This window comes from Fukomys damarensis, unplaced genomic scaffold (assembly GCF_012274545.1).
Source record: "Fukomys damarensis isolate Sample0158 unplaced genomic scaffold, DMR_v1.0_HiC HiC_scaffold_36, whole genome shotgun sequence".
Lineage (NCBI taxonomy): Eukaryota > Metazoa > Chordata > Mammalia > Rodentia > Bathyergidae > Fukomys > Fukomys damarensis.
Window position 1 is genome coordinate 42,406,421 of NW_022900948.1, and position 7,183 is coordinate 42,413,603.

Here is a 7,183-nt window from a genome sequence, read left to right on the forward strand (position 1 = left end):
GGCCTTACTGTGTAGTACAGGCTGAGCTTGAATTTATTTTATAGCCCAGCTGGCCTCAACCGCAAGATCTTCCTGCCTCAGCCTCCCAAGTGTTGGAATTACAGGCATGCTCCACCCTATATGGCTACCCTCAGCCCTTTTTTATTAATTTACTTTGAGCATAACCAGCGAATCCTTGCTTTTGATTCTTTCGTTTTAATCTTTCAAAATCCATAAATATGCATAAAAACAGACTGGAAGACTACGTATCAAAGCATAGTATTTCTGTGGAAGAGTCTGCATATGCTGTTCAGTGTTTATGGTTAGTCTTCCAAGCTCAGGTGGCTTTCTTGTTTGTTTGTTTGTTTTTGAATTTGGGGGTACCAGGGATTGAACTTGGGTCCTTGCACTTGCAAGGCAGGCAGTGGCACCACTGAGCTAAATCCCCAGCGTAGTGGCTTTTGTCTTTAAAACTCACCCTTTTCAGCCAGGCTTGGTAGTGCATTCCTACAATCCCAGCGCTCGGGAAGCTGAGGCAGGAGAATCGCTGTGAGTTTGAAGCCAGCCTAGGTGCCATAGGGATCAAAAACCGGCAGGCAGGGAAAGGGTGGCTCCTCGAGGCCTGTCCTGGGTCCGCGAAGCGGCTGCCGGGTCCCCACACCCTCACCCTGTGTCTGTGTCTGCAGCCGCCATGCAGCAGATGCTGACGGAGAGCTGTAAGAGCCGGCTCGTCCAGGTGGCCTACGAGGCGCAGCGGCAGAGCCTGGTCCAGCAGGCCTGTTCCAGGTAAGGTAAGGAGGACAAGTGTCAGGAGAGGGCCTGGGGCTTCTGGTGTGGGCCCCAGACGGTGGGAGCCGGGCGCTGGAGCCCCAGCCTGGGCCACCTGGCCTCAGCCACGCAGCAGGGTTGAGAGGCGCCAGGCCTTCCTCAGTTTCCTTGCTGGACCCCGCGTGTTGGTGTGGGGCAGTGACAGTGACTACATTCATTCCCGTTTATGGGGCAGGTACTGGAGCTCGAACCCAGGGCCTTCGTACTGAGCTACATCCCCAGCCATTTTTTATTTTCACATGGGGGTCTTACTAAGTCACTGATAGCTGCCCAGTCTGGGCTCAAACTTGTGATCCTCCTGCCTCAGCCTCCCAGAGCAGTGGGATCACAGGCATGAGCCACCACACCCAGCTCCTTTTTTCAGTTTTATTTTTAAACAAGGTCTTGTTAAGTGACTAAGTTGCCAAGTATGGGCTCAATCTTGAGATCTTCCTGCCTCAGCTTCCCAGAGTGCTGAGATTACTGACTGTGCCTCTACACCTGCTTTGAGCCTTACATTTTTCTTATCAGAAGAACCCAGTAGCTACCTATAGAATTGTTAGAGGATTGGATGAGCATAACTCTACCGCGTCAGACCCAACAGATAACTTAGTAGGAAACAAACTTAGAAGCAAGACTGTACCGAGACCAAATTGTCAGCCTGGCTCTGGAGACGGCGCCCCCAGACCTTGTCCTGCTGGCCAAGGAGCTCCCAGGGATGCTGCGAAGGGAATTCAGGAGCTGGCCATTGGCCCGCGAGGCCCTCTGTGCCTCCTTCCGCCCTCCCCTCTTCCTGGGTCTGTGAGACTCAGACACGCTCCAGGTCTCCCTTCAGGTCCTGGTCCCCACGGGGATGCCTCAGTTTTGTAGGTTTTGTGTTTTTGATACAAGGTCTGGCTCTAGTCCAGGCTCACTTTGAACTCACTGTGTAGCTCAGGCTGCCTTGAGCTCCTGGAGATCCTCCTGCCTCAGCCTCCCGAGCGCTGGGATTACCCTCAGTACTGTTGAATGTGTGAAGGGTCAGGTCACATGGCATCCTCCAAGGCACCTGGCACCCAGCGGGCGCTAGGCTGGGTTCAGAGTGAGTGCACTTCCCTCCTGGCAGCATGGCTGAGATGGATGAGCGGTTCCAGCAGATCCTGTCGTGGCAGCAGATGGACCAGAGCAAAGCCATCAGCCAGATCCTGCAGGAGGTGAGCCCTGCCCCCGGCTGGTGCAGCTGCCCCAGGAGGCTTCACGACCATTGAGTGTGGGCCCCACAGGGCCAGGGGCAGGGAGAGCATGGGGGCTCTGGTCAGTCTACCCTGCTAAGGCCTCATCCCGAGGGGTGGGGTAGAGACCCCAGAGGGGGTGTGGGGGCGCCTCTGCCCCTTCTCCTCACAGACCACTGCCCTCCGCCCTCTGCCCTCCGCCCTCTGCCCTCTGCCAGTCTCCCTCTGAGCCTTCACCATGCAGGTACCTGGGAGATCCCGGAGCAGCCACGTCAGGGACTCTGGGGATCCCTGCAATTCTTTGGGTCTCTCTGCTTAGTTCAGGCTGGCCTTGAACTCACGGGGACCCTCCTGCCTCAGCCTCCCACTTAAGGTGTTTTTAGGGAGCTCTTCCTTGCCCAGCTGGCCTGAGGAGAAAGCTGGAGAGACGGCCTGCACTGAGGAGAGGTGGGACTTGGTCTCTTGCAGAGCTCTATGCAGAAGGCGGCCTTCGAGGCCCTCCAGGTGAAGAAAGACCGAATGCATCAGCAGATCAGGAACCAGGTGAGTGCTGGCGGGGGCCTGGATCCGCCTTGCTGGAGTCCTCAAGTCAGGCCGCTGGTGGCTCCTCCTGCCCGGCCAGCATCCCGCCCAGCAAGCGTGGTCTGTCCGCTCTGTTTCCACGGCACCAGCACCAGGGCCGAGGGCAGGGCAGTGGTGGTGCGAGGCCTTGACCGCTGGGTGTGACTGCGCCCGTCAGGGCTGCCTCACCGGGCAGACTCAGGCTGAACAGGAGCAGGAGGCTTCTGGGGGCAGCAGCCTCCTCGGGTCCTGACATCTTCCCGGGGCGACCTTGGCCTGGCAGCAGGGGCCACGCTCCCGTCCAGACCCTGCTGTGGCCTCGGGTGGCCCGGACAGGCCAACTGCGGGGCCTTGGGAGCTGCCTGTGCCTCATGAGGGGCTGGTGGCTGGAGGAGACGCGGCTCTCGGGTTCGGGGAAGGGCTCACGGCATTGTATCCCACATACTTTGAATTCTCCATTGTTGCATGTTTGGTGTTTGTTTGTTTGTTTTTTTCCTTTCTTTTCTTGTTTGACCACGGCCAACTTACCTTTTTATTTCCCTCTTTAATTTCAATCCCACCTTGCCAGACATGAAGCTCATTCCTCTGACCAGGGCCTGATAGGGTCAGAGGGACTCAGGGACAGAGGAAGGTCATGGGAGGAGGGTGGAGAAGTCAGACTGTGGGCTGTGACCCCCAGATTCCCTGAAAATGAGTGCTAACCACCCCCCAGGCCAGTGGTTTCCTTTTAGACCCAGAGCTGGGGCTTCCCTGGGAACTCTCCCTTCCCTGCTCTGTGTCTTTGGGTGAGTCCCTTACCCTCTGTGAGACTCAGTTTCCCTGTCTATATAGAGGAGGCAGTGATACCTCCTAAAGCCAGAGGGAGAACCGAGGTGTGGTAGTACTCACCTGTAATCCGGGTACACAGGAGGCTGAGGCAGGAGGATTGCCAAGAGTTCAAGGCCAGCTGGGCATGGTGGCGCATGCCTGTAATCCCAGCACTCGGGAGGCTGAGGCAGGAGGATCGCTGTAAGTTCGAGACCAGCCTGGGCTACAAAGTGAGTTCCAGGTCAGTCTCAACTACATAGTGAGACCCTGTCTCAAAAACCAAAAAAGAGTTCAAGGCCGGCCTGGGCTATGTAGTGAGACTGGCACAGGTCTAGAACTCTGTAGGTGCTCAATAAATCTCCACCACTGCTATTGGCACTCAGTTCTCATTACCCTCCACTGCCTGAGATAGCTCCCTGGAGAACGTGGCAAGCAGCAGCTCTGTGGTGACCCTGGGACTGTCCCTCACTCTCCCTGGACTGCAAAGGGGGCCCCTCTTTATCCTGTGCACCTGTATCCGGTGCCCACTCAAGGACAGGCCCCGTGTCAGCTCTCGGTCAGTGCTGTCGACCCCAGGCACCCGGAGCCACAGAACAGCAGCTCCTCTTCCACCCTCCTGGGCGAGGGCCCCAGGCCTACAGGGCCCTTGGTCCAGAGCCTCGCGGAAAGCGTTCTTAGACCCCACCCAGCCATCAGAGGGCAGCAGCACTAAACGGAACCACGGTCAATGCGAATAAACCCCCGTCTCGTCTTCTGTTTAGATTAGGTTAATAGAAACTGAGTTATTGCAGCTGACACAGCTGGAGTTAAAGAGGAAGTCCCTGGACACTGAGGCGCTGCAGGTATGTAGGGCTCCCTCGCAGCCACCAGGCGGGGCTCCTCCGGGCACAGGCAGGGCCGCCAGGCGCTCGCTGGTCCCCAGGAGGCCGGTGCTAGGCAGAGGGTCAGAGGAAGGAGGGCTTCACTGCCGGGGCCCCCTCTTCCTACCCGGTCACCCCTCCATCTCGCATCTCCTTTGTGGGGAGCGCTCGCTGCCGAGCTCCGCCTCCTTAAGCCTCGCTTCAGGGCTGCTGGTTGCGCCCCCTGCTGACATCTCTGCAGAAGGACATTTGGGGGCCACAAGGATGTCTGAGGGGAGGGTGGCAGTGTCTCTGGGAGCCCCGATCCTGCTCACAGACACGCGGGGCAGCAGTCGGGCCGGACGGCTGGGCCTTGCTGTGTGGCCTTGGCAGGGGCGGGATGGCCGTCTGCTTCTCTGGGCCTCAGACCCCCAGATGCACGCCGAGGGGGGTGGCATAGTTAGGGGTGAGGGCGGGTGCCACGCCAGGCTTGGACGGAGCCTCCGCGCTGTCCCCGTCCCTGTGGGGAAGGTGCCGCGGCCTGGCTCGTGCTGATGTGCTGTGTGACCTCACCGTGTCACTTCCCTTCCGGGGCCTCCCGCCAGCTCCAGCACAGACGAAATCAGAGTCTGTGTCATCGGCAGTTGGAAAACGGGGAGGTGACAGAGGTCCTCAGTGAGCCTGTCTCAGTCTTCAGAGATGAGGGGCTGGGGTAACACGGGGGCCGCCGCCCCCAGCTGCTGTCGGGGCCTTGTGGGCTGAGGGCGGCGGCCGGGGACACCGCCATGGACGTGGCCTGAACGTGTGGTGCCTTCCTCGCTGCGTGGGGCTCCGCTCCAGCCCTCCCTGCTGTGCGCTTCTGCCCGAGTGCCCTGTGGTCACCCGGACGCTGCTTGTGTTTCTTTTGTTTGCTGTTTCTCACCTCTCCATTGTCATCAGCCACGAGGGCCCCATGCCTGGACTTCCGGCCACAAGGAGGGGAGATGTCGGCTTTGGAGGAAGGGCAGGGGGCTGGGGCGGAGCAGCCTCTGGGCTTTGTCCCCCAACTCGGCCTCGAGGCGCAGGGCAGAGCTGGGCGCCATGTGAGCTCGGCCCGGGCTGCGCCATGCGGGGCCTCCTGGGTGCCCAGGCTCACGGCGGCCCTGGCCTGCTCTTGCGTTGCAGGAGGCGGTGGCAGAGCAGCGCTGGGTGCTCAGCGCCCTGCTCCAGCAGCTGCTCAAGGAGAAGAAGCAGCGGGAGGAGGAGCTGCGGGACCTCCTGGTACGTGCGGGGCCTCTGGGAGTGCGCGGGTTCCGAGGGCTCTACTGCTAACGTTTGGATGTGTTTTGATTTGTATTTCTAGATCTTTGTATGTCTCTCTCTCTCTTTTTTTTTTTTTTCCATAGTGGAGATCAAACCCAGGCCTGATGTACCACTGAGCTACATCCCCAGCCTTTTTTTTTTTTAGATAGGGTTTTGCTAAATTGCCTAGGTAGGTCCTAAATTTGTGATTCTCCTGCCTCAGCTGTCCTCAGTGCTGAGATTTCAAGCGTGCATCGCTGGGGTTGGCCTTCTTTCTCTTTTCTTTAATTAATTTTTAAAGACAGGGTCTCACTTTGCAATTCAGGCTGCCCTTGAACTCACTGTCTGGCTCAGGTTGGTCTCCAACTTGCAGTAATCTTCCTGCCTCAGCCTCCCTCAGTGCTGAGATTACACTTAATTCAAATGTATGTGCTTTTTCAACATAAAATGGAGTATACCCATCTGGGTATGGTGATGCCCGTCTCTAGTCCCAGCCGAGCTGAGGCAAGACCTTTTGAGCTCTCAGTTCAGGACCAGCGTAGCCCACACAGTGAGAGTACATCAAAAAACAAAACAGCCTGGTGTGGTGACACACGCCCATAATCCCAGCACTCAGGAGGCTGAGGCAGGGGGATCTCTGTGAGTTCGAGACCAGCCTGATCTATATAGTGAGTTCCAGGTCAGTCTCAACTACATAGTGAGACCCTGTCTCAAAAATCCAAAAACAAACAAAAAAACAAAACAAAACAGCATAGTGGCTCAGGCCTGTAAGCCCAACTACTCAGAGATCCCAAACAGCAAGTCTGAGACCACCCTGACCTGTCTCAACATCAAATTTTTGGTTTATTTATTATTTATTTACTTACTTTTTTAGTACCGGGGATCAAACTCGAGACCTTGCACTTGCAAGGCAGGCAGGGGCACCACTGAGCCAAATCCCCGGCCCTTCAACATAAAATTTTACAGAGGGCTGGGTATGGCTCCGTCCTCCGGGCATTCAGTTCCCGTGACCACACACACCAAAGACTGTGGCTCAGGGGTAGTTCACTCACCCGGCGTGCACCGGGGCCAGGAGGGCGCGTACCCCTTCACAAGCAGCCCCTTTTCACATCTTTAGTGTGTTTCCACAGCCAGGCTGCCGGTGTGCGCCTTGGTGGCCAAGGCTCCCGAAGCGTCTCTAGCTGGGGGTTTGGGAGCCACTCAGACACCTCCTTTGGGAGCCAAGTCCGGGGCAGGCCACCAACCAGCTTCCGGCAGAGGCGGCCCCACGCTCCCCTGCACCCCCTGGCACAGGGTGGTGAGCCCGCCAGGGGGCATCTCCTCCAGACCCGGGAGCCCTGAGCAGCGAGTGCAGAGGCCGGGCCACTAGGCAGGGGAAAGAGCAGTCGCTCCTGTGTCGTTAGGGGTGCACAGAGTGTCCCAGCTCGCCTGAGACCGGAGCGTGCAGGTTGAGGAGGATGAGACCGGCCCCTTCCGGGGACCAGGTGGCGAGTTTGTGCCACCAGAGGTCACCTCCTCCTCCCACACGTGGGATTAGTGTGCGGATGTCATGGCCTCGTGCGCCAGCCGGGGGAGGAAGAGCCACCTTGGCAGAGGCCAGGCTCACTGGCGCAGGAAGCGGGGGCACCCACCGCCCGGAGGGCCTAGGAAGGACAGCCAAGGGCAGCTGGGTCCTGAGAGGCTGGGGCGGGGCAACCC

General features: G+C 58.3%; 1 protein-coding gene across 3 annotated transcripts in view; it reads left to right on the forward strand.

Annotated features, from left to right (window-relative positions):
* Lrsam1 (leucine rich repeat and sterile alpha motif containing 1) overlaps nucleotides 1-7,183 on the forward strand; it is a 30,982-nt gene that overhangs the window by 18,444 nt on the left and 5,355 nt on the right. For 2 of the 3 annotated variants that reach the window (XM_010613589.2, XM_033758961.1), the window contains exons 17-21: nucleotides 666-765; nucleotides 1,892-1,979; nucleotides 2,466-2,540; nucleotides 4,127-4,207; nucleotides 5,369-5,464. In XM_010613589.2, coding sequence (XP_010611891.1) covers nucleotides 666-765; nucleotides 1,892-1,979; nucleotides 2,466-2,540; nucleotides 4,127-4,207; nucleotides 5,369-5,464 — 440 coding nt within the window. The remainder of the gene's footprint in view (nucleotides 1-665; nucleotides 766-1,891; nucleotides 1,980-2,465; nucleotides 2,541-4,126; nucleotides 4,208-5,368; nucleotides 5,465-7,183) is intronic. The other variant, XM_010613591.2, reaches the window with a different exon arrangement.